At 49.7% G+C, this 27,250-nt stretch overlaps 11 protein-coding genes across 11 annotated transcripts; 4 read left to right on the forward strand and 7 right to left on the reverse strand.

Moving 5' to 3' along the window:
* Positions 1-1,740: 1,740 nt before the first annotated feature.
* On the reverse strand, positions 1,741-3,333 carry HO173_006839 (uncharacterized protein; the record flags this gene model as incomplete). The annotated part of the gene is made up of 4 exons (XM_037308745.1): positions 1,741-1,911; positions 2,007-2,298; positions 2,372-3,229; positions 3,299-3,333. The coding sequence occupies 4 exons, from the start codon at positions 3,331-3,333 to the stop codon at positions 1,741-1,743; spliced, it is 1,356 nt and encodes a 451-aa protein (XP_037164290.1).
* Positions 3,334-4,539: 1,206 nt separating this feature from the next.
* Positions 4,540-4,824, reverse strand: HO173_006840 (uncharacterized protein; the record flags this gene model as incomplete). The annotated part of the gene is made up of 1 exon (XM_037308746.1): positions 4,540-4,824. One exon carries the CDS (start codon positions 4,822-4,824, stop codon positions 4,540-4,542), a length of 285 nt encoding a protein of 94 aa, XP_037164291.1.
* A 142-nt stretch (positions 4,825-4,966) lies between these two features.
* Positions 4,967-6,234, reverse strand: HO173_006841 (uncharacterized protein; the record flags this gene model as incomplete). Its single annotated transcript, XM_037308747.1, has 2 exons — positions 4,967-5,813; positions 5,960-6,234. 2 exons carry the CDS (start codon positions 6,232-6,234, stop codon positions 4,967-4,969), a joined length of 1,122 nt encoding a protein of 373 aa, XP_037164292.1.
* Positions 6,235-6,726: 492 nt separating this feature from the next.
* On the reverse strand, positions 6,727-7,821 carry HO173_006842 (uncharacterized protein; the record flags this gene model as incomplete). The annotated part of the gene is made up of 1 exon (XM_037308748.1): positions 6,727-7,821. The coding sequence occupies one exon, from the start codon at positions 7,819-7,821 to the stop codon at positions 6,727-6,729; it is 1,095 nt and encodes a 364-aa protein (XP_037164293.1).
* Positions 7,822-8,540: 719 nt separating this feature from the next.
* On the forward strand, positions 8,541-11,410 carry HO173_006843 (uncharacterized protein; the record flags this gene model as incomplete). The annotated part of the gene is made up of 7 exons (XM_037308749.1): positions 8,541-9,130; positions 9,179-9,223; positions 9,343-9,358; positions 9,410-9,517; positions 9,566-9,637; positions 9,744-9,821; positions 9,872-11,410. The coding sequence occupies 7 exons, from the start codon at positions 8,541-8,543 to the stop codon at positions 11,408-11,410; spliced, it is 2,448 nt and encodes an 815-aa protein (XP_037164294.1).
* Positions 11,411-12,019: 609 nt separating this feature from the next.
* Positions 12,020-12,900, reverse strand: HO173_006844 (uncharacterized protein; the record flags this gene model as incomplete). The annotated part of the gene is made up of 3 exons (XM_037308750.1): positions 12,020-12,430; positions 12,489-12,725; positions 12,808-12,900. 3 exons carry the CDS (start codon positions 12,898-12,900, stop codon positions 12,020-12,022), a joined length of 741 nt encoding a protein of 246 aa, XP_037164295.1.
* A 1,094-nt stretch (positions 12,901-13,994) lies between these two features.
* HO173_006845 (uncharacterized protein) lies at positions 13,995-18,543 on the forward strand (the record flags this gene model as incomplete). Its single annotated transcript, XM_037308751.1, has 2 exons — positions 13,995-18,386; positions 18,439-18,543. The coding sequence occupies 2 exons, from the start codon at positions 13,995-13,997 to the stop codon at positions 18,541-18,543; spliced, it is 4,497 nt and encodes a 1,498-aa protein (XP_037164296.1).
* Positions 18,544-19,959: 1,416 nt separating this feature from the next.
* On the reverse strand, positions 19,960-21,407 carry HO173_006846 (uncharacterized protein; the record flags this gene model as incomplete). The annotated part of the gene is made up of 4 exons (XM_037308752.1): positions 19,960-20,571; positions 20,651-20,938; positions 20,994-21,301; positions 21,353-21,407. 4 exons carry the CDS (start codon positions 21,405-21,407, stop codon positions 19,960-19,962), a joined length of 1,263 nt encoding a protein of 420 aa, XP_037164297.1.
* A 700-nt stretch (positions 21,408-22,107) lies between these two features.
* On the forward strand, positions 22,108-23,470 carry HO173_006847 (uncharacterized protein; the record flags this gene model as incomplete). The annotated part of the gene is made up of 2 exons (XM_037308753.1): positions 22,108-23,037; positions 23,099-23,470. The coding sequence occupies 2 exons, from the start codon at positions 22,108-22,110 to the stop codon at positions 23,468-23,470; spliced, it is 1,302 nt and encodes a 433-aa protein (XP_037164298.1).
* Positions 23,471-23,822: 352 nt separating this feature from the next.
* Positions 23,823-25,208, forward strand: HO173_006848 (uncharacterized protein; the record flags this gene model as incomplete). The annotated part of the gene is made up of 3 exons (XM_037308754.1): positions 23,823-24,060; positions 24,118-24,652; positions 24,800-25,208. 3 exons carry the CDS (start codon positions 23,823-23,825, stop codon positions 25,206-25,208), a joined length of 1,182 nt encoding a protein of 393 aa, XP_037164299.1.
* A 368-nt stretch (positions 25,209-25,576) lies between these two features.
* On the reverse strand, positions 25,577-26,955 carry HO173_006849 (uncharacterized protein; the record flags this gene model as incomplete). Its single annotated transcript, XM_037308755.1, has 2 exons — positions 25,577-26,801; positions 26,861-26,955. 2 exons carry the CDS (start codon positions 26,953-26,955, stop codon positions 25,577-25,579), a joined length of 1,320 nt encoding a protein of 439 aa, XP_037164300.1.
* Positions 26,956-27,250: the final 295 nt, after the last annotated feature.

Genomic DNA, 27,250 nt, shown 5'->3' on the forward strand with positions numbered 1-27,250 from the left:
TGAAGACTAACGGAGCCTCAGCCGAGCATGTGTGGACAAAGCTTCGGCCCCCCACGATTCCAAGCATGCGGGCTCGATGGAGAAGGTGTGTGGGTGCAGGTGGGTGGGTGCAGGTGGGTGGTTGAAGATGGGTGGGTGAAGATGGGTGGGTGAAGACGGGTGGGTGAAGATGAGTGGGGAAGATGGGTGGAGAAGATGCCGACTGCTTTTCAACGTTATTCGGTAGATACCGTAGATTTGCTTTGCTTAACAGACCTGCATGGGAGAATATCCCTGTCCTGGCAGATCAAAACTTCCCGCTCATAGCGAGCTGCTTGGTGGCTGACAATCAATGCAAGTCATCATTAGGTACCTCGTAGTCAATTCTGCCGGCCGCTAATCTTATGGTGCGATTAGCTTGTGGTATGAATTTATCCGGTATCGTGATTCGTGAATTCTGTAAGGGCGGGAGTTGCCTTTCGGTTGGTGTGATTCCATGGATGATGGTGGTGTCGATGCATGGTGGGGCTACGGGTAGACTAGTAAGGTGGGGTGATTGTTGGGTGATGTGGTGGGATGGGGAAAATAAATGCGTCTGTGCTTTCTCTTGGAGTATGGAACAATAATCATCATAATCATAATCATAATAATAACAATCATAATCATAATAATAATAATCATAATCATAATCAAAATCAAAATCAAAATCAAAATCATATTCTTAATCATAATAATAATACTGACTCGAAATGCGGACTGGTGGTGAGGCCGATGAATTCTCCGAGAGCATGTCGTGTCGATGGAAGGCGGAGTAAAAGGACGAGGAATCTTTTAGATCCACGTTAGGGCGAACACACTGTTTGGTTGACTCGGTACTCTACAGATGTAGAAAACAGATCCACGCCCCCATGGATAAATCTTCGATGTCTATCGAACTTCCATGACAATACATATACTTTATGCAGCCACCAATCAAGGCGCTCAAGCCACCAATCAATCTCCCTTCTCGAAATCGAACCGAAAACGAACATGATTCGAAGAGGCAAACGTGCACGGTCTGTGATGATGATGATGAAGAATGGACCATGATATCGCTATCACATGCCTGGGAGCATACTTTCATGGATCTCGGTTGGGAACGGGAAAATAGATAGATAGAAATTATGTAGCAAAGTCAAAAGCTCGTGATCGAACAACCAGCAATCGAATAAGTGAGGTTCATCACTTCATTGATAGAGCTGTTTTGTCACCGGTCAGAGTGCATGACTACCCACCGTACCTGCCCACGGAGGGGAGACATGCATCAGCTCGAGTTGGGCGATCCTATGCCTCAAGTACTCTCTTGGCTGCATGAGGTACCTGCGACTGAGTGCGGGAGAAAAGACCGCCGAAGGTAGACAAGGATGCGATGCCTAGGCAGTTTCCCCGCCCGCGAAATCCTGAGACGGAGTTTGCTTGACAACGAATCAACAAGGTTCGATGAAGTACTGCAGGTAGGTAGCAGTCATATGATGATGATGATGGAATAAAAATGGTCTATGTATTATTATTATTATCACGGTAAAATCCTAGCTCATCATCTGCCGGCTTTTGTTGCAAGCCGAGAAAACCAAAAGACTTTTGCAGAACCAGGACGCCAACGCTAGACACAGGCTGTCGGGTAGTAGCTCGTACAAATGGTGTTTGGTGTTGATACAAACGCTAAGAAAGGAAACTTCCAATCTTCAATCCTGCGACCGTGCACTCCCAGCCCTCGTCTCTCTAAACAGTTGTACACCGTAGGAAGTTGGGCTGATATTCGCATTTCTCATTTGGGTAAGAGGATGTCTCGAGGATAGAGAAGGTATTGCCGGCCTCCTGTTGCTTTCGATTGACCCGTATCATGCGGGAGCCGTCGTCGTCGTCTGCTCCATCGCGGGTACCCCACGCGGTCTGTATGAAGATTGTCAGTGAGGCAATGGACGGAGGCGTCACCGACCGTTGGAGACATCACCGGCAGCGCCAAGAGAACCGGCGGATTGACTTACGACATTAAGAGATATCATGGCCTTAGCCTTGATTAGCCCGTGTAAATAACCAAAAATAATTGACACGGGCAATAAGAGAAAGTCAACCGGATGGCGGATGTAATGGCCCAGCAGTTTGAGAAATTTGCTCATCAACATCCAGCTCAGGAGCGTGACGAGGCCCAGCATCCTTGCGTCGTAACTCCAAGCTGAAGTGCTTGTGTGATAGAGATACAGAAGCAGGCAATCCCAGACAAAGGCCCACTGCAACAGTGTCGTTTGATAGACGGCGTACGTGCTCCATGGCTGCTTTCTACTTTCGACGTTAGCTTCCGATGAGCATGGACCACCAGTCGGGCCCTGGCTTCTGGGGATCGGCCGCTAACCTCCAAACATGTCTGTCACAGAACATGCTCGTAATATTACTCCGCCAATTGCTCCGAGACCACCGCAAGCACTGTTTCACAAAGTTGGGATTGTCTTCAAGCGTAGTCAAAATTTCCGCTTCTTTGTGATACTGGTAGCCTATCTTCTTGTCATGGGAAACCAGCCATCTTGTAATAAAATTGTCGTCGTCTGCATTCAACTGGTATCTCCCAAGCCACACTTCTTGGGTGAAACCTTCGATGAAAGCCTTATCCTTGAGTATGTTGCTTCGGTATGCCACCGTCCGTCCAGAAAGACACGGCAGGCCTCCGTCCATGTACATACATGATGCACAATCGAAATTCCTCCTTTCCAGATACAAGGCATTCAAGTAGCCGTAAACCCTTTGCTGGAGAGTTGGAGCTTCCGCACGCCGGAGCCTCTGATTTGTGCCAACGCCACCATAGGATTCGTCTTCCAGCGGTGCCAACATCCAGGGCAGCAATTTCGGCGGCCAGAGAACGTCGTCGTCTGCAAAAACTGTAATGTCGGTTCTAATATCGGGCAAAGCATGAACCATCTGTCGGCGCTTATTGGGATACGACACACTGCGTATTCTCACTTTAGAGGTGCACATGTGCTTGATCATTAGTTCTGCCCGAGTCAAATGCGCGTCGATGGTCACCAGGATGATTTCAAAGGGCTCGGTTGCGAGGATGCTGCGAATAGTCTCCCACAATACCTCGCCGTCCCCTTCTATTGAAGGAATGACGACAGTGACATCTTGTGATGTCAATCGTGGGATGTCCGGTATGGGTATTGGTCGAAGCCTGCTGAAGGCAAAAAGATTCACGACTAGGCGAAGATATCGATATAGGCTACATCCGATACAGTCAGCATCGTATGGGGCGATCCGAAGGGACGTGGAAGGGGCCCGTCAGACATACAACAGTGACACGAAGAGATTGAAAGCTGAAAACATGACGGTTTCAAAGGAGAATTAGCAACGACCGTGATGCTGTAGAGAATGCACCGACCCTTGTTGCAAGGGAGACAAGTGAAAAGAGACATGAGGTGGGAATGAAGCGAGAATGGAGGCATGCGATATAATGGAATTTGTTGAAAGTTTTGCTTTTGCATGCATGTACACTAGTCAACCGCGTAGCAGAGTGGCTTGATGTAGGGTCAGAGGAGTAGCGCAAATGAAATGGGGTTGGGAGAAAGGCAAGTAACTTGGTACCACCCATAAATGGAGAGGTGCATGACACTATGAATGGGACCATTCCGGCTTGTTCAAGGTCAGAGTCTGTTGCATAATCATACGATCGCCAGTCCCGCACTCACCGTTGAGAAAAGAAGGGCAGAGCACATACATAATTCTGCATGAGCGGGAGAAAGTGGGTTTTGTGAAAAGGGCAAAGTTAAGCAGCTTAAAAGCAGCTTAAGCCAGGTTTTGGTTCGCCCAGACCAAGTGGCCCCTCTTAAATTTCTTAAAATCGAACCAACACTGCGAGCCGCAACCTGGTCCATTTTAGTCGCCGGGGTGGAGGATAACCCAAATCCACGTCCAACCCCGCGCGCGCACAATCTTTACCCGCCTGCCCCAAATTCTCTCGGACAAGACAGCTGGTCCAGGAGTCAAACAAGTCCACGAGTCATCGACATGGGCAATCATCACGTGCGTACTCTGATGCATTGCCCTTCCGGCCCGTGAAGATCTTTTTCAAAACGACTCGACTTTCCATTTTGTCCTCTGCACGGAAGACTCTGCATGGAAGACGAGCGAGGTGCCCTCCACGTTTCCACGGACCCACAACTCGTAAGCCGCCATCCAGAGTCACGCTAGATGCATCAACGGCTGACATAGCGACTCTTCAGTTATACGATAGGCCCACCTCGTTACGAGAAAAAAGGGGCCAGATGCCGCATAGCACGGCAAACTCTGTTTCATCTCTTCTCTCATCAACAATCAGACGATCGATCACCACTGCGCTGGGGGTGAGACATGCAAATGGCGAAGATAGTGTAGGATTGACGCCTCAATGATAGGTACAGAGCTGGCATGAATCCCTAGTATTGGAGATTTCATCGGCGATGCGTTCTTTATGCAGCCATAGGCCCGCTTCCATTCCTGTAAGTTGCGTAGCACTACAGTTCTGCCACCCGCGTGGCGCACCATGTGGATAACCTACCTTTCGTAGAACTGAGTTAGGAGAAGCGATTCTGGAGTTGCTGGCTGCTGAAAGCCCTTTTCTCCGATAGATCTCTCAACTCTGGCCGAATGAGGTGTAGCAAAGTAGCGGGCTTTTTGTAATGCAGTCCTGTCTCCCGATCGGAGCTCGCTTCCAGAAGGCTCATGCAAAATGGTCTCCGTATTGTTGTTGAAACCCTGATCGACCGTTAACGCAGGTTTCCGGCTTCCCCCCGAAGCCGTAGTCCTGTGACGCGATAGAATGCATGTAGCCATGTACATTATGCACGACGGATTAGATTGCGGCAGAGGGCCGTGTTGGCGTGCTCGGGAATAAGCATGAGTCCTCGATCTGCCAGTAGATTTTTAACAGTGAGTCTCAGCTCATGGTATGCTGCGGAAGTCAAGGGGTACCTTTCGCTAATCATCTAGGTTGCCATAACCAATTCCGATTGTTGAAGGAAACATCGAAATCAACCCCCCCAAAGGTTCCCACAGCGCAGTATAGATCCAACTGGCCATTGAGCCCATCGACGCCAAGATCCTGGTCCTTGTCTAATTCTTCATGCAAGTCCCAGCTTTCGTTTCTCTGACCATTCCTTGTAAGAAATACCTCGACCTTGACCGTCGGTTCGCACTTCGGCTGAGCTTCGTAGCCTGGAACGCTAGCCGCAACTGAAAATGTCATACCCAGGCCAACCGTATCTCCTGTTTTGATCGGTGAAGTGAAATCTTTGCCCCCCCAGGTATTATTAATGTATCTCCGTCCGTCGTCGCCGTGCACGGCAAGACTGCCACGCTCCCATCCAGGTAGACGCCAGGTAGGGTAGGGTATCGCGCAATAGCCGAGAGCAATGGAGCTCTCGTCTGCCCCTCGTCCAAGGCCTAGAGATCGCACTTTGACTTCAAAGTAAATTGTTTTGGCGTTTCTCGTACGAAGAGGGGAGTCCGCGTAGGCGAAGTAAATAGGCGAAGATGTTAGGAGGCAGGAATCCTTGCTTCCCGCTCGCGTAGAGCCTTTCCAAAACCCGGTATTCGGCATCAACAAATCGCCTTTGTATTCCGGAGGTTTCAGAAGCCGCACATCCCCTTTAAGGACTGCAACATGCTGAAGATGGGTGGGCTGATGCGGTCTTATCATCGGGTTTATTTTGCACCAATAATGTGCTCGATCTGCATCGGATAGATTGGCATTGCTTGAAGGGCTCTTTCTGTGGCCCAACACTGGCGGTGGTGGAAGGAGTGAGTTGTCAGGGACAACTGTCCAGTCACTGGGTTATAATTCCGCAGTCAGTATTGCTAATTTGAGGGGGCTATAGAGCTCTGGAACATATTTCGAGAATAAAAATTCCCAGGACTTGTCTCAAGAATCAATATTGGGTCTATAAGAGGGAATATGGACTCCAAAAATACGTACTGATATGGCGGAGGTTCCTCGTCGGTATTAGGCGGAGCCGAGGGAGTTTGGCTAAGTCTCTTCTGCCAGCCTGGTGGAGGGCCTGGGGGTGGAGCGTATTCGTTTCCTCCAGGTGATGTGCCGTGAGCCGAAGAATCGTGGAATTGATGTGATGGCGGTGGCCCTGGAGGTGCTTGATATGTCGGCTCGCGTACTGGTGGTGGTCCTGGAGGAGAGGGATAAGCCTCCTCATGTGCCGTCGAGTGGTCGCCCTTGAGAGGCTTGAAGAAACCCATGATGGCTTGTCGGCTACAAAGCATGCAGGGTTGCGTTGATGTCGATAAAAGATCGAGAGCTTATAGCTGGGCAAGGGAATGTGAGATACTGGCTAAGTCAAGAGACATAAGAAGAGATGTCGTTGAATCAAAAGTGGAAGAAGGCTGTGTAGGAACGTAGGACGGTAGGAGCACACCGCCGGTTTGACGCGCAAAAAAACGGGCCGTCACGAGAAGACCACCCTTGCAGGGATCAACCACCTACGCAGGGGTTTAAATACTGTACATACTGGTCTCTACTGGACTGTGTCAATTTGATTCGAGAAAATGTCTCGGACATTTTTGCGCTGCATTGATTGTTGAGTCATTGATCAGGTGCGAGCTCGCGGTAAATGATGCTTCATACTAAAGCATTTCATTATCCCCTCTACAACAATCCCAGTAGCACCTAATCATGCAAAGACGATCCATGGTCAGGACTGTCTAGTTATGGCCCAGGCCTATAGCATAAGCTTAGACGAGTAGCAAGCTCTCGCCGTTTGATAGTTCCACGAACGCAACTTCTCTCACATCTGATAGCTCGCTTTCGTCTGAAATCCTCCCTTTCGCTCTCCTCTCCTCCTCTATTGCTTCTTGCAAAGTCAGTACCGTTCGATACAAGAAAGGTGTAATCAAGCCAGATCCTTTCTTGATTTCGTCGTGCGTCGACACCCAATACTTAGCTTGACACATTCTCTGGGCCTGAAGCCCATTGTGAGCGCCAAGATTGAGCTGCTTGACGCTGATCTTGATATCGTGTAGGCCGTGGAGCAGCGCGAGAGTCTTTATAGCAGGAGTGGCCGAAGGTAAATGACTGAGGTCTTTTGCATGGATACCATGAGGTGTATATATAATTGCCTCCGCTGCCGTGGAAACTTCCGAAGGTCCCATGACGTCTATCGATTGCAAATCGAATGTCACTAATATGGCTGAGTGGTAGTACAACGCATCACTCTGAGTGACCATTCTCGAGATCCCTAGCCACTTGGGCAATGGGTTGATTGAAGTATTTCTCCAGTCGGAATCTGTTGCGGAAAAAGGTGGTGTTTCTTGGACCAGTCTGAAATGATCCCAGGATCGTATCAAATCGGCCGCGGGCTTCGTTGCAAATACGGCCGTATCAGACTCGAGTTCAAGAAGCGTATTTTTATTACAGTGGTCTGTGAATTCATGAGATATGACGACTGCATCAATGTACGACCGTTTCGAATCTTGGTCAAAACAGTCCTGAGTTCTTTCCCCTGAAATTAATGCACCGAGTTGCGCCATCCTCTCGATCTCCCTTAACAAGTCATTAAGCTCAGCCATAGTCTGTACACTTGATGCGACTGCATGCCATTGCTGACTGAACCAGTATGCGACATCAGACTGGCCACCAGTTAGCCATGGATCAAAAACGATATTCCATCGTGATCGTCCTGGAGGCCGTTCCGCATCTGAAGGATAGGGCAACTGCAGTAGCCATGATGTATCCGCATTGAGGTGGGTCAGTATTGGTCGGTGCGATAGCAATGCTCGTTGCACGGAGCCAATGAGCGTCTCGTGAAGCTGTAGAGAGGGAGCGTCCATCACCACGGCATTGACATCGACAACCCCGTCATGTACTGAGGATGGACGACCATGCTCACTTCTAAGGGTAGCAAGCTGCGGCAGTGTATGATTCGATGATTGCGGCAGCCATACAAAATATTCGTTCCTTGGCACTTGTAAGAATCTAAGGAATTGGCGCGAGTGACGATGATGATGATGATGATGATGGTGATGATGAGGATGACAATGATAGTGGTTGTCTCCCTATATGTACTCGTATATCAAATTCCTTGAGTGATGTGAGATAAGGCGCCAAGTGTAAGGACCGCTTCTGTCTCGCCCACTCTGCCATGAAATGCGAGGGCTGTGAAGACTTTTATAAGGTTAGCTGAGGAAGACAGTGTGTGTAAGGTAAGGACTAAAGGATAAAGACCGTTCGTATTCGCGAACCTTCACTTTTGTTCTAACTGGTTGCGTGATGCTGCTCCGGACCCTAGCACATGGTGCATGTGATGTACCTAAGGTAAATCAAGGTTGCAGTCTGCTCTAAACCCCTTTGGTCTAGCGCGACTGTTCCCCCGGTCTGGACAGATACCGAACCACCGTCATTTATGTGTTTAGTGGTGTTTTAGTAATAATACGTCAACATGGATAATATTTAATAATCCGAACATACGGTCGACCAAACGGTTGTGCTTGCCCATCTGCACACTATTCAACAACTTCTAGTCTCTACATCTTTCTTCCTTATAACCCAGATGGTGGAATCTTCTGACGAGCCGAGCTTATTAGATCGTATCAGGTCTTTTCCCCGCAAAGCGTATGCCTCGGACGACCCGTTTGGAGCAGACCATAAGCCTCCAGCCATCCCCTTAACCAACCCATCTGCCCATAGCGATGCAGATGTACCCGCTCGACCCCCATCCTCAGGGGTCCGTTCAGACCATCACAAAGCCTCCGCGAATACCACAAGCAATCATGTGGCCGACAAGACCTCGTCAGCGTTGCCACCAGCAGCTCCTCCTCCGCTTGACGCCGAACATGGAGAGGCATCTTCCTCCATAGAGCCAGAAGAAAAACCCAATATCCTGATTCGCTTCTACGAAGCCTGTAAAGAAATATTCCTCTCGAGTTGGCTCAACATCCTTCTGGTATTTGTCCCCGTGGGCATAGCTGTTCAGGCAGCTGGTGTAAATAAGACCATCGTCTTTGCAATCAACGCTATTGCCATCATACCACTTGCTGGCCTACTGAGTCATGCCACGGAAAGCGTTGCTAGCGACTTGGGTGACACCATTGGAGCCCTGATGAACATTACCTTCGGCAATGCGGTAGAGCTCATCATTTTGTACGTTCCGTCACTCCGGATCGGATATCTTTAATAACCGCTCTATAGCATGTATGTTCTACCTAATGGACAGCAGACAAGAGAGAGCCATGGGTAGCCCGAAAAAGCACCTGCAACTCGATTGCGTTTTTTGTTATCTGCCCCTTGTGTCCTCCGTCTTGTTCGATGGTACATGTTGCATAAGCTTACCCTTCTCATGTTATTAACCACAGCATTGCTCTTACCAAGGTCCGTATTTCTACTCAATTCTTCCCATGTCTCAGACTGACCTTTGCAAAGGATGAAATCCAGATTGTCCAAGCCTCACTTCTGGGATCGATCCTCGCCAACCTCCTGCTCATCCTTGGCATGTGCTTCTTGTTTGGTGGGCTTCGCTTCCGTGAACAGGTATGTGAGGCTTCTTTAGGATCGCGATCAAGGCTAAGAAAGTTGCAGATTTACAACAGCACTGTCACGCAAATGAGCGCATGTCTACTCTCCTTGAGCGTCATGAGCCTACTTTTGCCGGTAAGCAACTTCAAGAGGATCTTGAAGACTGCCTGCACTTGTACCCCCTACCTATGATGGCGATATTTTCATGCTCATCGAGACTGATTGCTGTGGGCGCTTATAGACTGCTTTCCATGCTTCGTTCACTGATAACACGACCGCGGACAAGGCGGTACTGCAAATCAGCAGAGGTACAAGTATTGTGAGTTCTCAAACAGCTCTCGATGCCGCTTCGCCGCTTACCTCTGAAAGATTCTACTTCTGGTGTATGTGTTATACCTGCTTTTTCAAATGAAATCGCACGCGTACATGTACCAAAGTACACCACAGCATGTAATCGACGAAGAGTCTTATCCTGGCGTTCTGGCCGAAATACTGGGGTCTTCTAGTTCATCAGACACTTCAAGCTCGTCCAGTGGTAGCGACACCGATGGATCTTCGGGATCGAACACGACCGCCAAGCGCATTAAAAGAGTTCTGAGAGGCCGGAGGCGCCGTAAATCCAGTGTAAGCTCAAAAGACACGCCTTCCGTACCTTCAACCTTGCGTACACCGTCAGCCTCCACATTTGCACACAACGTCGAACAAAACGATATAGCTCTCGCAGACCTTCGGACTGATCACCCTGCTCTACCCTCACCTGGGTTGGGCGGCATTACCAGTGGTGACGAAGCTGATACTGACGGTGAGCATGACGTCGTCTCCGCCGCTACAAGGGAAACTACGATCAACTTCCGGGATTTTGAGAATGAGAAAGGAGGTCCTGGTAGCAAATCACCCGAAACCAAGCCAAAGAAGAAATCGAAAAAGAGGTATCGGAAATCGGGCAACAAGGGTGAGAAGGAGATAGATGCATCTGAGAAGGCCGCATCTTTGAGACCATCGGACGCTAATAGGGCAGTCACTCCTCATGTTGGGTTTGCACAGGACATTCAAAGTCAACCCGAAAGCTCGCCAAAGCGTCCTTTCAACATACGTGGTCTCTCTGTTCGCGACGTAGTGCCGGCAATGCCAGCAATGCCCAAGATGTTGTCGAGCACCGTCTTTTCGACCGCAAACCCAACGGGTCTCGCACCAAGCGGAGCTCCAGCTATTAATATCACTCCTCGGGCGCTGCACCGGTCGAATTCTCTCCCCAGTCGCCTCAATCAAGTCCAAGCAGCACGCCAGGCCCAGACGGTACCGCCACTGCAACCTCAACCCTACGTGCTCCCAGTCAACTCAACGCATTCCGTTGATAGCAAAGAGGCTGTTCCGCCAAAAAAATACATGTCTCGTACCTCAGCCATAATCCTGCTTCTCGTGTCGACCGGACTCGTTGCCGTTTGCGCTGAATTTCTGGTGGCAAGTATCAATTATCTCGTGGACAATACAAGCGTCTCGGAAGCTTTTGTGGGTCTCATCATCCTACCCATAGTTGGCAATGCTGCCGAGCACGTCACGGCTGTCACTGTCGCTAGCAAGAACAAGATGGACCTTGCCATTGGTGTTGCTGTGGGGAGCAGCATTCAGATCGCACTGTTTGTGACGCCGGTGATTGTGCTGCTTGGCTGGATCTTAGACAAAGACATGAGTCTCTATTTCTCGCTGTTTGAAACGATCAGCTTGTTTGTGAGCGCATTCATAGTAAATTTCTTAGTGCTAGACGGGCGGAGCAACTATCTGGAAGGGGCGTTACTGATTGCAGCCTATGTGATCATTGCGCTGGCGGCGTTCTTCTACCCGGACTCGGATGAGCAAAGTACGATTGGTGGCGCAGATGGGGTGGGAAAGTTGCTCAGAATGCTTTGAAGGGGTAGGGGAGCGGTTCGCGCCTGGCGCTGGTAAATGTGACGCACTATCTCCAGCTATTCGAGGAGCACAGTCACTACCGAGGCTCGCAAGGTCATGTACCCAGCACCATGAATTACGATTTTCTTCCATGTTCAGTTTCTAGGCATCCTCTGTGTCAAAAGACTGTTTTTTAGCTGCGGTGGTACGCATCGTGCGGTATTTCGATGCCTTTATCAGGTGCTGCATCTGATAGATGACCAGATATCGAAAGAAAGTCTTTTGACTTGACTCCGGCTTTTTTGAAAATACGCTAAACCAATGGAGGTGAACTTTCCACCCCTTGCATGCTTCTGTAACAGACCGTTCCTCCTAGGCTTCAACGCCTATTCGCAGTCATCCCTCGGCGGACATACACAACGCCTGTCCCTTATGTTGCTCAATACAGTTTTCCGGCGGAGGTCGATGAAGTGCCACAACGAGGTAGACAGCCCATCGTTTCGAGCGAACATAAGGTCCACGAAGCTTGCCTCGACCGACTGCGACGCGGAAGCCCCCGAAAGACGGCGTCTACGCAGGGTAGCATCTTCAGAGGGACCCACTAACTGATGGCAGGATCGTCCCTGAAGTTCAATTTAACGTCTTCTTGAAGCCAGCATATGCTCCCTCCATCTCAAACACCAACTCCCTCGCTTCTCCCTCGGACAATTCTTCCTGCGCCCTCATCCCATTCAAGCGAATCAACCAGCTGATAATCTTCGGTCTCCCTTCGAAGTCTCCCAACGTTACCTCATTTACGGATTGGATGAGCTCGACAAGCAACGGATGTAGAGCATCTTTTGAAAGCATGTTGAGCTTCAAGGCGTCAAGAAAGGTTATGAAGTTTTCGGTTGCAAGCAGGATCTTGGAGCCTGATGCTGAAGGTTGGGAGGGGGCGGTCGAGGGATGGGGGGTGGAAGTCGAGGTGTGTGAACTGGAGGGGTCGGCGATGGTGGCAGGGAGATTGACCCGGAGGCGTTCGGTTGCGCGGGGGCATTCGATCTGGCGTTGTTAGATGTCGCTTAGAGAAAAGGACAGCCTTTTGGAGTGGAGATCATACATCCCACTGGCGCTTGAACGTTTCCAAATCTCCGAAGGACCGAGCGACCGTGTCATCGCTCAGATTCGACTTGTACTGCTTTAGCAAGCGACTGCATATCTCAGTGTATTCTGTTTCAGGAATCGAATCTTTGATGTACGCCTTCTCCAGGCCGTCCAGGGTAATGATGATGCTGTAAATCTCTGCGAGGGAATCATTCAGATCCCTTTCCACAGCTGTCTCTGAGAGCTTCACTTCCTGGGTTGCAAGCATATTAGCCCTGGATGTGCTGGTTGTTCAGCGAGAGAAAGGTGGGCTTCATGAATGGTGTAGAAGATACTTCGTCCAGGTTGATCTTGGCTGAGAGGGATGAAGTTGGCATGTAGCTGTATGGAGTGGGAGCGTAAGGCAGCTGCCTTGGTGAAGCGAGCATTATTGTTAGCGCGTCATGAGCACTTTGCTTTGCTTTTCGAGCAAAAGATTTCTTTCGCGAGGCCTGGAAAAAAGTCTCCCCCCAGAGCGTCCACTAGCCCACTTCTCTAAGCGGAGGTTCCGCGCTGTAGCTTACTCTAGCTTAGGCGCGATCTGAGACCTGGCGCACGTAATAAAGGTACAAGTACTCCGTAACGTACCTTATTTTAAGTTTTGTAGCAGCTTTCAAGCATTGACGGGCAAGCATAGGTAGCCATACGGTACGTCTGCTGATTGGTTTACTCTTGAACTCCGTCTCCAACATCCTCTCTCTCTCTCTCTCTCTCGTAGATATTCCCTTTGCTCCAGATCGGCAGAAAATTCTCTTCGTTCTTCCTCAACATACTCTTCACTCTCATCGTGTTTCTTGCGCCCGTCGTCGTAGTCTCCCATTGTCGCTGTCGCTCGCGCTCTTGCTCCAGCTCCGTGCTCCAATACTTGTTCTGATTGCCTATCAATGAGATGAGGGTCATCACTCAGTTTGTAAAGCAAGGAAAGAGATGTATAGATCGAACACTTTCCCGGACTTATTTACTTGAATAGTTAACACGCGTACATGAATGTTGTTGTGACTGACTACGGTCTACGAGTACAGTGGTATGTCGTAGAGACGATATGAAGCAGAAGGTTTAAAATGTGAGATTTGAGATGCGAAATGCGATATGACGTTCTAGCGCAAGCGTAGAGCGGCTGTGGCTGACTTTTGGAAGGTGCTCCCGAGCATGTCGTACTTTAGAGCAAAGTAGAATACTCATCCCGTATGCATTCATTCCTTCGACATACCTAAAGTACCCTTTTGTGTGCAAGTCTATCAAAATACAGGTAGGTCACTTTTTCGAATCTTACCGGTCATCCTATACCCATAGTCTACACCTTGCACCAATCTGCACCACCTTCCAAGGCAATACTGGTCTCATCGGCATGGGAATGGCCGTCATTAACATTGGAATACTGTGAAGCCTTCCCCATGTCAGGCGCAACGATCCCGACCAGAACACCCTTTCTGCGCCCTCATGAACATTGTTCCGGAGCACAAATGGTTGCGCCGCAGCCTCTATGAATGTTTCTCAGTCCATCTTCACGGCGCCGGATAGCTTCAATAGTAAACAAAGCCGGGAATCCACTTCCCCAACGCTCGGCAAGCGGTTAAGAAATTCAAGTACTCCTAGGCCCAGTACTCACACTGGGCTCCGGGACAGCACTTCTGAGCACGCAGGCGCCACTCAAACCACCTCGGAATCTATCAAGTCAGCCCACAGCGCGCCATGGAACTCGAATCACCGCAGTGACCTTTGCAGTGACCCGTTATTTGCTTCGGCAAGCAAAAAGCGTGCTTCGTCTCGGGTATCGCCACATCTTTCCACCGCAGGTGGGCCGCCCCCTTCAAAGAAACAAGATATTCGGCATCGATCTCGACTCGACCTCCATTCTGTCGGTCTTGGACGCCACCCCTCTGACGACAGTTTCGCTCCAGCGCCTCTCTTCCTTCAAAATCAGCCCCAACAGCGGCCGAACTTGCCTTACCGCCTTTCGAGTTCCGAGGCAGGCGCAAGGATGTTGAGCAAGGCAAGCAAAGAGGACACAGGAGGAGTAAGAACCTTGAAGTTGGCGCGGGGTTCTGTGAGTCTGGGTAGTCCAGCTCGACCCTTGGCTCCTCGTACACCGAGTGGCAGTGGTCGCAGCTACTTAGGCACCTCAAGTAAATCAGCAAAGTCCCCTGACAGTGGAGGAAAGCATAGTGCAGTCCAAATACTCAACCAAGTGGGCGTGATTGAGTTACTGGAGCAGGATGAGCGTCCGACATTCATCCTGAATCTGGGTGAGCAATCAAATTATGAACCTGGACCACTCAAGATCGTTTTCGCCAACGCTTCACTGAGGGCCTCTCCCCTAGCCTTAGAGATGATCTCCGGCAGAGCGGGTCAGGTATCACCCGGCCTTACTGCAACAACCGCTTTTTCGGACTTTAAAGCTTGGTCTATGAGCTATGTGAAAGACCACGAGTCTCTTGATGTTGCTCTTCCTTCGTTCTTTTACGCAGGAGCCACTTGGACCAGTTGCTCACTCAGAAAACGATTTCGAGTGATTAAGAGCAACCCAGATTCCGCCGAGGCCGGGCTCGTCTCGAGTCCGCCATCTATTGGATTCCCAGCCAATTCGTCTTTGGGCAAAGAAGGCGAAGTTTTCGTTGTTACTCCCATTGATAGGGTTCAAGAGGTCGAGGAAGAACCGCAAGATTACTTTGGCAACGCCCGCGTCTCTGTGTCGGTGGACGATCATCGCAGCAGCACGGGGATTCGTCGAAGTGGTCCGTCAGGACAGAAGAGCGAGCCCGGCCGACGCCAACAACAGAACCAAAAAGCTGACATGCGTAGCGGACGACACGATCTCCCAATAAGATCAACTTCAAAACCAGACTCAGTAACAAGCTCACCTCAGATCTCACGTAACAGCGAAGCTATCTTGCGAGCTGCCTGTGCTGGAGATCTCGACTACTTTGTCCACCCGCAAAATGAGCCAGGTTTCTTTGATTGGACTCGACTACCCAACTCGCCGGCTCTACCTCGTCATATCCAGTTCACAAGGAGTATTGACTGGGCATCAACGCCACTGGGCCCAATCGAGGAGTGGGCACCAGAACTTCGTAGCATGTGCAACCTTATCATGGCGAGCCCGCATCCTGCCGCTATGTACTGGGGTCCCGACTTGATTGCAATCTACAACGAAGCCTATATATTGCTGGCGGGACAGAAGCATCCCAAACTAATGGGCCAGAGCTATCGTGATGCATGGCCGGAAATTTGGGACTCCGTAGAAGGGGTCTTTCAAAACGCCATTACAACAGGGCAAGCGACAATGAAGGACGACGATTGCCTTTTTATCCAAAGGGCCTTTGAACAGGGGCACTTGGAAGAAACTTACTTTTCTTGGTCGATAATACCTCTTGTCGGGTCTGACGGGTCTGTCGTTGGTCTGTACAATCCGGCGTTCGAAAAAACCCGGCGGAAAGTTGCAGAGCGACGCATGTTGACCCTTCGAGAAATAGGGGAAAAGACTACCTCGGCGCGGGATCTGAAGAGCTTCTGGCAACAATGTCTGAGGGGATTGGAATACAACGAGCATGATTCTCCATTCGTACTTTTGTACTCAATTACGGATGACCCTGACAGCGACTCGTCATCGATGCATTCCAAGAGCAGTGTGGGAATCAAGCAATGCGTACTCGAGGGCTCCCTCGGAATACCCAATGGCCATCCCGCGGCAACGCCGGTTATCGATCTTAGAAATGGGAGCGAATATTTCGCGAGGGTCTTCCGCGAAGCCACCAAAGGCGACCGACCAATATTCTTGTCGGTTGAGGATGGCACGCTTGATGCAGAATATCTTGAAGGTATCGAATGGCGAGGGTTTGGTGACCCATGTACAGCCGCTGTGTGCTGTCCCGTCCATTTGACCGGCGGCGAGTCGACGATGGGTTTCCTGGTCATGGGCGTTAATCCTCGGAGACCCTATGATGATGACTATAGTCTTTATGTGCAGCTTCTGAGTCGGCAATTGGCCACAGCCATGGCTTCTGTTGTTCTTTTTGAAGAGGAGATTGCTAGAGGCAGGCGAGCTGCGCGACTCGCAGCTCAGGATCGGATTGAGCTGTCGGAGCAATTAGCGGCACGAACCCAAGAGGCGGTGGAGAGCGAGACCAAATTTACCCGCATGGCCGAACTTGCTCCTGTCGGGATCTTCATTGCGGATTCCAAGGGAAAGATTGCATATTGTAATGAGAAGTGGTACGAGATATCGGGAGTACCGAAAGACCTCGATGGCACTGACGAATGGATGTATTCTGTCAAAGATGAGGACAAGGAAACTTTAAGGAAGCTGTGGTCAGACCTCGTTCACAATGCGGTCCCGCTGAATGCTGAGATTCGCTTCAAAACAACGTGGATTGACCAAAACGGTAACAAAGGTGATACATGGGCACTGGCCAGCGCTTTCCCAGAAAGAGGCGCAGACGGTAGAGTCAAGGTCATTTTTGGTAGCATTACAGACATCAGCCAGCAGAAGTGGGCAGAACATTTTGAGAAGAGGAGAATGGAAGAAGCAGTTGAGATGAAACGACAACAGGAGAATTTTATTGATATCACGAGCCACGAAATGCGAAATCCTTTAAGCGCTATTCTGCAGTGCGCAGACGAGATCACGACGTCGATGACAGATCTTCAAGGGAGTAACCTTTCGCAAGGGGCGGTTGGGGAGTTGGTGCAAAACGCAATTGATGCGTCCGGAATTATTGCTCTTTGTGCACAACACCAAAAGCGAATTGTTGATGATATTCTAACTTTGTCGAAACTGGACTCTGCGCTGCTGTTGGTAACACCATGCGATGTTATGCCCAAAACTGTGGTTCAGCGAGCGCTGAAGATGTTCGATGGTGAGGTGCACACGGCAGATATCAAGCTAAATTTCAAGATTGATGAGTCCATCGAGAAGTTTGGCATAGAGTGGGTGAAATTGGATCCATCACGGCTGCTACAGGTCCTCATTAATCTTACGACGAACGCAATCAAATTTACCACAACCCAGGAGAAACGTATCATCAATGTGACCCTTGCAGCATCTCTAGAGCGGCCTTCAAAAGACGGCAGCATAGTCTCATACTTTCCACCAAGGTCGAAGAAAAAGGACGTTACCAAAAGCCCAGATTGGGGCACAGGCGAAAAAGTCTACCTGCATTTCGCCGTTCAAGACACTGGTCGTGGCCTTACTGACGACGAAAAGAAGCTTCTATTCATTCGTTTCTCTCAAGCGAGCCCTAGGACGCACGTACAGTATGGCGGATCAGGCCTCGGTTTGTTCATCTCACGCGAGCTTGTAGAATTGCAAGGGGGTGAAATTGGTGTAGCGTCCAGGGCAGGAGAGGGAAGCACTTTTGCTTTCTACATCAAGGCTCGAAGATCTACAGCTCCCAAAGATGACGTGGACCAATTCCCTGGCGCAGGCGCGCCTAAGCCGTCCACAGTTAAACCTGTAATGCCCACGTCTCTCAACGGCGTCGCTCAATCTTCGCAGACCTCGCAAACCTCTCTATCGCAAAAGCTTGTCCCTAAAGGTACCCTCAAAATACTCATCGTTGAAGACAATCTCGTCAATCAAAAAGTATTGAGCAAACAGCTCCGTAACATGGGCTGCATTGTGCACGTGGCCAACCACGGCGGCGAATGCCTCGAACGCCTGAAAGAGTCCACCTTTTGGAAAGGGAATGAGCGCGACGGACTGGAAATTAACGTTATACTGATGGATCAGGAAATGCCAGTTATGGATGGTTTGACGTGTACGAAAGAAATTCGTAAGCTGGAGGAGAAAGGGGATGTAGTCGGCCATGTGCCGATCATTGCTGTGACTGCCAATGCGCGCAGCGAGCAGATTGATGCGGCTATGGATGTTGGCATGGTACGTTTCACATACGAATTCAACGATGAACAGCAGAACTGACTCATACCAGGACGATGTCGTTTCCAAACCATTTCGCATCGTGGATCTCATCCCCAAGGTGGAAGGGTTGACGGAGAAATACCTTTATCCAATCAAGGGCGCCACTCGCTCGTAGAAACGCATCTGCCATCATTCTTGGGTTGAAAGTTATGACACTAATGCCTCTAAAGTCCTGTCAGCATTGCGAAGGAAAGCATGGCGCTGGCCGAGAGCCATGTATTTGATGCTGCATTTCGGGAGCACGGCAGAGGTCAATAGCGAATCTACTGTAGCATTAACATTCAAATTTACAGGATCATAGGCTTCTTACCTGTCGTATAACTATACTCAGCATACGTGAATGCAAGTTCAGGAGGTTTTCGAGGCATGTTCCAATGTGTTGTGCATTGATGACACCATTTGAAAGCTCAATTTCTCTATAAGTAGACAGGGTATACATACAAGATACCGGCCTCCTCGCAGAGGTTTGAGCTCTACAAGCCCAGAGGAATGGATTATTGATCCTCCCTGTGGAGCATGGATACGGTGGCGAGATCTTAGACCTCCAATCAAGGCTACGGTGTGTCCATTGAGCTTATCCAATATGAAGCTCGAAGATCCAAGTCATCTTTGCATCTGCTCATCCAGATTTGCCAACAGTCCATTGGTTTCGTCCCACGGCCGAAGTTCTCTTGGACACCTTCCGACAAGTCCCGTTGTTTTATGCCTGTAGTGCGAGATGCTCATTCCATTCCGGATAAGCAAACACGCCCGTGGCTGCCTCCTTGACGGCGCTCCACCGCGAAAGGCAAAGCGTTCTTGTGACTCCATCCGGAGCTGGCAAGAATCTTTTCGGTCCGTAATGCGTAGGATGCGCACACAATGCCCGTCTGTTCGTCCATCGCACACGAGCTCGATGCTGAGTGGGTACGGTGGCATCTTGACATTTGATCTGCTTGTACGCCTAGACTTCGATGAGGGCAGCGCAGCCGCGGGGACATGGCAATGGAGGTATACGCGAGATGCCATGGGGAAGTTTAGAGGCGATGTAATGTAGGAGCTCGGGAGGCAGACGTTGTATGCCAGGGTCGCCTTGAGGAACCGATGTTGGAGGTGATTCGGTAATCTTCGCTTTGTGAGATGAGGGACAATCGCTTGAGACGACTGGCGGCGGGTTTATTTCCATTGAAGATAGGACAGTGTCGAGTTCGGATGGGAAGGTGACATGAGACGTCGCTGGCAGATGGGTGGAGTCAGAATGAAATGATTTTGCTTGCTGAATTGATGGGTGAATGTTGAGCTTCACTTGCTGTCGGTTTATCTAACATGAATCATACTCATAACACCGTAATATGAAAAAAAGAAACCGCCCAATATCAAATTATTGGCGGCAAACGAGGACACTGCTTGAATAGACTCTATCAGATGGTATCATGGCTCTAAATGACTGCAACCGAATGCTTTTTAGCCCTGCTTCAACAGGCAATTCATCCTTCTTTGAAGCAAAGTCTAGGGGAAATTAAGGAAAAAGATGGAGCAATGACCGCCTTGATCATCCATTGCACCCCACCCGACCAATCAGCTCTTTCCTATCCCTCGACCCGGGGACCCGTATCCCGCCTCTCTGGAAGAGTCCGGTCTGGCGTGAAGGCGCCTCGCTGCCAGAGGCCTTGGCCTTACCGTTTGCAGACTGGGTCGGCTTGCCATTCGAGCGTGCTTCGCACTCCTCCTCCTCTTCTTCTTCTTCTTCGTCCTCTCCACCCTCATCTTCGTCGCCGCTGCGGGTATCACTTGCGCCCTCGCCATTCAACATGCTCAATGCCACCTTGATAATCATCCCGAACCAAACAATGCTCAGCACTTGCAGCATCAGCAGCAGGCCCAGGAATATTGATTTGACGTTCCTGTCGAGGCATATCGTTCCCTTCTGATCAAAGAACGGATCAAAGTACCTCCATCTACTCAGCTTGCTCGGATCTGTCTCCAATTCCATGGTTTCTCCCGAATAACACGCAAAGGGCATGACGCGAGGAACATCACGATATATAGACCAGCATAGTTTGACGTAGATACCGTGGCGCGCGACGAGCCAGGTTGTCAAGAAGATGCCGAACATGGTGTTGCAGGCAGCTTCGAAGTGCAAATATTTGAGCATTTTCGCAAGCTGTTTTGCGTCAGCCTTCATTTAAGTATGGGCAGCTTGCGAATACACTAGATCTGATAGCTCCGCATTGCTTACATACCGGCAGCAAGAAATCAACCACGTCCATAATGCACAAAATGACATTGCCGACGTTCGTCCAGCGATAGGCGTATGCGACGTACATCAAGAAACTCGTCACACAATGGTGGAGGAACATCTGCCCAAAATCCTTTCTTCGTTTTTCCAGGTTGATGGCGAGGAGCTGTTGCAGCCAGAAGGCGAGCTGGACCAGGTAGTACCATTTGAGCTCTCCAGATATTTCACGAGACGGCCAGGTGGACCATAGTTCTTCGAAGTTGAGCCAGTATGAAGAATTTACGAGGATGTTCTAGTTATCAAAAGTCAAGATTGGTTTGGCGGAGGTGAAGAAACGGAGTACGCACCATGCCCATTGAGAAGGAGGTGAAGTCGTATGTAAGGAGGAATGCCTGCTCGGCAAAGCGCATGCTTGCTTTGCGGGACATGACGCGAAGCCGTGTGACAAACTCGTAGACGCACCCAATGATTGTAGCTCTTATGGCCGTCATCAAGACGAGCCAGCCGAGGACGAAAAGCGCATCGTCGGATCCCTGGATGTATTGTCCATTGGCTTGAGCATAAGGTAACTCATAGAAGAGTCTGGTATACGATCGTACAAGGGGGACTAGCGAGTGTATTATCGTCACAGAGAGAATGAGGGACCATGAGACCACTGGAAAGGTGTTAGGCTGGTTCTGAAGAAAATGCAGTGGGATCGTTGGACCTATCTGCTTCCTGGTGGTCCAATTGGCAAAAAGCTGGCCCTTTTGCACCGCCATGGCGGTTAGACCACCGACACAAGCTCTGAAGATAACGACAGTGTATTGCTACTTGAAGCAATGGCCCACAATGGCTCACAATGGCTTCACAATGGAGTACCTAACACGCTCATAAAAGTCAAGCAGGGAACAGGGAGTTGTGGAGGGGGATCTAAAAAGATGGTAGGCTAAGCTCAAGCGAGACTGATAAAGAAGCGCCAATTCTACTCTATGATAGGCTACTTTACTGTGTATTATTAGACTCTTTCAAGCACGGTTGACGTTGAAATTTGAACAGTCAGATACTTTATATTTCCTTTCTTTCATACACTTTCTACTTTACTTTACTTACTTTACCTGTAGAGTAGAAGATCCAAGCGCGATCAAGCGCGGGATTGTGAACACTAACTCAATTGACCACCTGTTTCCTAATCAATAGAACAGCCCGCTTGCTTCGTGTATCGTTACATTACTTCTACGAGAAAGGTTCAATGGGCAGAATCAGGGGAGTTTCTCCTTCCTCGAGTCTGGTAGAGTGGGTCCCCGCCGTTAGCGGATCAGGGTCCAGAAGCAACTCACGCTAGTATGAATTGTGTTTTTGAACAATCGCTACCAATTTGAGCTGTTCAACAGTAATGTACGTGCACATCACGCGGTTACTGAGGACACATGAGCTGATTTTATCCTTAGAGGATTGAGTTCATTGCACCCGCCTAATCGAATGGACGCCCCAATCAACCCTCTGCTGTTGAAACCCGATCTCATAGTCCTGCAGAATCTACTACAAGACCTAAGACGAAACAATGGTACAGACAGTCACGATCCTGCGGATTTCTCTGCAGCTCACAATGATCAATCCTCTATGCGTGCCTTGGACGAGGTCCATGATGAGACCACCGTCTTCACCAGCTGGGACCTGAAAGATCTACCAGCTGGAAAAGGCTTCAGAGCAGAGATCCTAGGCAAATACATTACTTGGGCCCAAGGAATTGTACGCAATCCTGTCGACGTCGTCTTCCTCACACACATAATACTCTATTTCAGTACTTCAATACCTAGCGCAGTATTCCTATATTACCATTTCACTTGGGCCCATGGTATCTTTCATTGCCTGTTACAGCTGTCGTACTGTGGATCCTTCACCTTGATGCTCCACAACCACATCCACAACAACGGTCTTTTGAAGAAAAAGTACGTCTGGTTTGACAATACCTGGCCATACATACTCGAACCTCTGATGGGCCACACGTGGGACTCTTACTACTACCATCATGTCAAGCATCACCATGTTGAAGGCAACGGGCCGGAGGATCTTTCCTCGACCATACGCTATCAGCGAGATGAACTGAGTAATTTCCTGATGTATGTCGGCCGATTCATCGCCTTTATCTGGATTGAACTACCTCTATACTTCTTGAGAAAGCGCAAACCTGGCCTTGCCTTCAAGGCTGCTGCGAGCGAGATGGCGGCGTACCTGTTTATCTACCTTGCAGCCCGCAGGAACTTCTATCCGACGCTCTTCGTCCTCATTATTCCTTTATTCATGATGCGTATTGGTCTGATGGTTGGCAATTACGGTCAGCATGCTCTGGTTGACGACGTTGACCCCGCTTCGGACTTCCGGTCTAGCATCACACTGATCGATGTACCTGTAAGTTTTCTTTCCCATCCAGGATGTTCGTCGAAAGCTTACTGTCGATGTGGAATTATAGAGCAACCGACACTGCTTCAATGACGGATGGCATACTTCTCACCACCTAAACCCTCTGCGTCACTGGAAGGATCACCCAAGAGCTTTCCTCAAGGCAAAGAATGAGTACACCAATGGGCGAGCCCTGGTTTTCCAGAACATCGACTATTTGATGATGACATATCGAATTTTGGCGAAGGACTATCTGTACCTGGCTGATTGTGTAGTGCCAATTGGAGATCAAATTGGCATGTCGAGGCAGGAGCTGGCAGATATGCTGAGAACCAAGACCCGGAGATTTTCGGAAGAAGAAATCCAAGAGAAATTTTACAAGGGCCGGAAGACACAGAAGGAAGCCAAGAAGAAGGACGACCTTTACATATCGAAGATATGAAGGAGCGAAGAACCAATATAGACCTACTTGTTGCTAATAAAAAGTGTAGTCTTTCGGGACACAAGATTTTAGTAGGAGCCAAGACGAAGGACCTCCAAGTCGTCGAAGTTGCGATGTGCAAATGCTTCCCACGCCCACAGACATGGTTCGATGGGAGAACGAAGCTAAGGCCATTGGCCAGTACAGCGAACCCAAAGTGATTGGCGGCCCCCCCTCAACCTGACCCCAACCCCCACATTGCGCCATCACTCCCGCATAAGGTACGGGTTTTGACACTCCAACGTTTCTTTGGTTTTGTGATCTTTGTGTCTCAATCCATTTTAATGTGACAACATTAATATCTCTATCAAACATGTCTTTCGATGCAATCCCTGTGCTTGACCTTTCGCTTTCACGGCATCCGGATACTAAACCAGCGTTCCTCGTAAATTTGCGCAACGCTCTCCTTGACGTGGGCTTCCTCTATATCAAAGATACAGGCATCAATGATGCACTGATTCAAGACGTCATTGAACAAGGCAAAGCATTCTTCAGTCTCCCAGAGGAGCAGAAATTGGAGGTACAGATGAAAAACGTTCCCAGCTTCCTTGGTGAGATTCAAGCCCTTCCCTAATCGATTGAAAGATTGCTAAAATGGCTGTCTCCAGGTTATAGCAAGCTCGGCAACGAGATTACAGCTCTGAAGACGGATTGGCGTGAACAGATAGACCTCTCGACACCACACCCTCTACCAAACCCTACTTCACCACTCTATCATAATCTCCTTTCCCCAAACCAATGGCCTAATCCCAAATTCCTTCCCAAATTTCAAGTAACTTTTGAGACCTACATTTCCTGCATGTCCTCACTCTCTACCCGTTTCACCTCCCTAATCGCCGAATCCTTGAATCTCCCTCCCTCAGCTTTTGATCGTTTCTTCGACAAGGATCAACAGCACAAGCTGAAAGTCGTCAAATACCCTGACACCGCTTCTCTCCCTTCTTCGAACCAAACCCAAGGCGTCGGACCTCACAAGGACTCGATGCTCACTTCATACCTCCTCCAAGTGCCCCCGCACACTGGTCTTCAAGCCCAGAACCTCAACGGAGATTGGATCGACTGCCCGCCTATCCCATTCACCCTCGTTGTAGCCATCGGCCAAGGTCTGGAAGCGCTCACCCATGGAGTCTGCAAAAGTACTACGTACGTATTTTCGGAATTTATATTTTCTCTTCTGGACCAGATCTTGAGCCTCGAGACATGTCTTGAGAGTGTCTACTCTGTAGACCTGCTCCAAGGCTCAACATACCCTTTCGGATAGGCAATGCTGACTCTGAAACTATTTTTCAGACATCGCGTCCTCTCTCCGCAAGCAGGACTAGGCCCGAGATTCAGTGTGCCTTTCTTTCAAGGCGTGAGCTACGACGCCACATTCGAAAGTGTGGATATTCCGGCCGAGATTCTTGCAATGAGAGGTGAAAGGCTGAGGCAAAGAGGAGGCAAAAGAATCGATGATGTGGAATTCACATTCACAAAGGGGAGATGGGGACATTTGGGCGAAGCGACGCTGGTCAATCGGGTCAAGAGTCACGTGGATGTCGGAGAGAGGTGGTACCCGGAGATACTGGCCCAGGTTAGGGCAGAGCAAGCTGCTGCTAGGGCCAAGGCTGAAGAAGGGCTAGCCGAGGCAGATGCGTCTCAGACACGAGAGAAAGCTGCGGGCGTCACGGAAGGACCGCAGGCGATACGAGCGCATTGATATGAATTATTTCGTCATGGAACGGCGTCAGGGTGCCGATCAGAGCGACCGTCGAGAGTGGTGCAAACCCGGAGTGTTGGGAATCAACACCTACAAAGAACAGATTCCCAACCTGCCAAATGCTCGCTCTACCGGGCTCGGTGTCACCAAACATTGCCAGATTCTTGGATTTAGACCCCTCTGCTGTGCATTTTTTCCACAGACAAAACCAGAGACCAGCATTCGGACTCTTGGCAGAAATCATCTTTTGTTTATACCCGAATGGACAGCGGACAGGTTCAATCACGATCTGCTTTACCGTCAAAACACCGATGGATACGAGGGCAAGCTGAGAAAAGGTCCTGTAACTCAGAACATGTCTTCTATGACTACTTAGTGTACTCCTTCTGGAGCAGCTTGGCAATAGTGGTCAATTGAATATTGCTCGTCCCCTCATAGATAGCCCCAATCTTGCTATCCCGGAACATCTTCTCCGCAATCCCTTCTCTCACAAATCCCATGCCTCCCATCCACTCGATCGCTTGCCCGCTAACTCTCCCCGCGACTTGCGAGGCGTAGAGCTTGGCCATGGCAGCGTCGCGCACGAAGTCAAGGCCAGCTTCCTTTTTGCGAGAAGCGTTGTAGACAAGGGCACGGGCAGCGCAGATCTCGGTGTAAGCTTGAGCAAGTTGGTATTGCATGCCTTGAAACTCGCCAACGAGTTGGTTGAACTGTTTGCGGTCGTTCCAAACATAGCCAGCGGCGTTCTCCCAGGCCCCTAGAGCCAGACCGGTCATTTGCGCAGCAATGCCGATCCGGCCCTCGTTCAGCAGTCCAATGGCGTACTTGTATCCTTGACCTTCTTCGCCCAGTAATTGATCCTTCGGTATTTCCACGTCGTCGAAGTTGATAACGCAGGTACTGCTCGCTCTTATGCCCAGCTTCTTCTCTTTCTTCGCTATCGAGAAACCCTTTGCGCTCTTCTCAACCACAAATGCTGTTATGCCTTTGTAACCTTTACTTGGATCCATGTTCGCAAAGACGATAAAGAAATCCGCCTCCACGGAGTTGGTAATCCACATCTTCGATCCACTTATCTTGTAGCCATCCGCCGTCTTTTCAGCTTTAGTCTTCAAGGCAAACGCATCAGAGCCAGATGCTGGTTCCGAAAGACAGAAGCTTCCAACTGTCTCGGTTGCCAGCCTTGGCAGCCATTTCCTTTTCGACTCTTCAGTCCCATATTTCAATATTGCTGTGTTGACAAGGGTATTGTGGACGTCCACCAGCACACTGACGCTCGGATCCACCCTTGCCAATTCTTCTATTCCAACAATGCCCGCCGTGAAGTTCATGCCGGCCCCGCCGTACTCTTCCGGGATTTCAATGCCCATGAGTCCTTGTTCGAAGAGCTGTTCTACCAAAGCGGGATCCATAGATTCGGCTTCGTCCATTGCGCGAACTTTGGGCAGGATGGTTTCCGTGGCGAATTTACGGATGGAGTCGGCCATCAAACTTTCGGTCTCTGAAAGGTGGGTTATGGGCGTGGGGGGAATGGACGAGATGTCGAGAGGGTCGGCCTGACGCGGGTTTGGCGTGGTGGTGAGGGTACGGAGACTAGATTGCACTCAGCATATGCTAATCGATATAGTGAGAGGTTCAACCAGAGTGGGTACCATTGATGAGACTTGGGCGTTATTCGTATGCTTAGGGAAGAAGTGCGAGAGGCAGCACGGGCGAGGGGCCGCAGTGCTTTGGTGAAGGCAGACATCTTGGATTGTAGAAGAACAAGATAGGATGGAGACAAGACAAGTAGTGTATATCGTCGAGAAACTGGAAGAGGAAAAAGAAGAAGAAGAAGGAGAAGAAGGAGAAGAAGGAGAAGAAAGGAGAAGGGCAAAATGGAGAAGGCTCAACTCAACTCTGGATCAAATGACAATATCCAAATCCCACATACAATACTCCGTACCTCGGCATCAATGCTACCCGAAAGTATAATCGTGCTCTCCAGAGGTGAGTTACTTGATAGAGTGAGGACACCAATAGACTCTTCCACTAAGCCGGAT

This window comes from Letharia columbiana (assembly GCF_014066305.1).
Source record: "Letharia columbiana isolate WasteWater2 chromosome Unknown Sc0000021_s0, whole genome shotgun sequence".
NCBI classification, from domain to species: Eukaryota; Fungi; Ascomycota; class Lecanoromycetes; order Lecanorales; family Parmeliaceae; genus Letharia; species Letharia columbiana.